The following is a 1,351-nucleotide window of genomic DNA, read 5'->3' on the forward strand; positions in this document are numbered from 1 at the left end:
TTAGGGTTAGTACAGGGGGGTAGTGGGGGTGAAGAGGTCTCTAGGGTTGGGGTTAGGGTTAGGGTTAGGGTTAGTACAGGGGGGTAGTGGGGGTGAAGAGGTCTCTAGGGTTAGGGTTAGTACAGGGGGGTAGTGGGGGTGAAGAGGTCTCTAGGGTTAGGGTTAGGGTTAGTATAAGGGGGGTAGTGGGGGTGAAGAGGTCTCTAGGTTTAGGGTTAGGGTTAGTACAGGGGGGTAGTGGGGGTGAAGAGGTCTCTAGGGTTGGGGTTAGGGTTAGTACAGGGGGGTAGTGGGGGTGAAGAGGTCTCTAGGGTTAGGGTTAGGGTTAGTACAGGGGGGTAGTGGGGGTGAAGAGGTCTCTAGGGTTAGGGTTAGGGCTGTGTGTGTGTGTGTGTGTGTGTGTGTGTGTGTGTGTGTGTGTGTGTTAGTGTGTTAGTGTGTGTGTGTGTGTGTGTGTGTGTGTGTGTGTGTGTGTGTGTGTGTGTGTGTGTGTGTGTGAGTGTGTGTGTGTGTGTGTGCGTGTGCACGCATGTGTGTGTGTGTTAGTGTGTGTAATCAGTGTGTGTGTATGTGTGTGTGTGTGTGTGTGTGTGTGTGTGTGTAATCAGTGTGTGTGTATGTGTGTGTGTGTGTGTGTGTGTGTGTGTGTGTGTGTGTGTGTGTGTGTGTGTGTGTGTGTAGCTCCGGTATGGTAGATAATGTCTTATACATGGTAAGAACACAGATCAGATCAGTCTGCAGCTTTGACATGTCAGTTCTAAAAAACACTGTTCACAAACGTATTTATTTTATTATTATTATTATTATTTAATCAATTCATCCTCTTCCTCGGGTGATGTAGTCTAGTTGTTTTCCTTCAGTCATCTTTAAGAGATCAATAACCGGTAACGCGCGCCACGGAGCAAGGCGGTGGGTGCACGCGCATTTTGACGGTTTGTCTGAATTCAACTCGCGTTGCGGCTCGAGCAGAACCGGGAGGACCGGAGGAGCGCGCGACGCAACCCCACCGTCGCCTGACAGACGGAGACAACTTCAATAGAATATAAGAATATAAGAAGTAGCCTAAAGAGAAGATAGTATGTTTTTTTCTCTGAACTTGAAGGTTATTCATAAAACAAACTGTCTCTAATTGAACTTTGACCGAATCGAGAATGTCTTTGGAAGAACCGTTTGGGCTCGTTCAAGAAGTGGATGTATTCGAGTCAAACCACTCCGGGGCGCACGGTAATCTTACCGTCACCCCGGAGCCGTCCACGCGGTACCCGGGGGTCGCCATCACGGCCGTGTACGGTGTCATCATCGTGGTCGGTCTGATCGGTAACGTGACGCTCATCAGGACCTTCTGCTCGGT

At 49.6% G+C, this 1,351-nt stretch overlaps 1 protein-coding gene across 1 annotated transcript in view; it reads left to right on the plus strand.

Moving 5' to 3' along the window:
• Positions 1-1,151: 1,151 nt before the first annotated feature.
• LOC310819491 (gastrin-releasing peptide receptor-like) overlaps positions 1,152-1,351 on the plus strand; it is a gene marked incomplete at both ends in the record, with an annotated part of 2,869 nt that continues 2,669 nt past the window's right edge. The window contains one exon of the mRNA XM_083690793.1: positions 1,152-1,351. This exon is cut by the window's right edge and continues 210 nt beyond it. Coding sequence (XP_083546919.1) covers positions 1,152-1,351 — 200 coding nt within the window.

The sequence above is a fragment of the Argentina silus genome, assembly GCF_951799395.1.
Source record: "Argentina silus genome assembly, chromosome: 19".
NCBI lineage: Eukaryota > Metazoa > Chordata > Actinopteri > Argentiniformes > Argentinidae > Argentina > Argentina silus.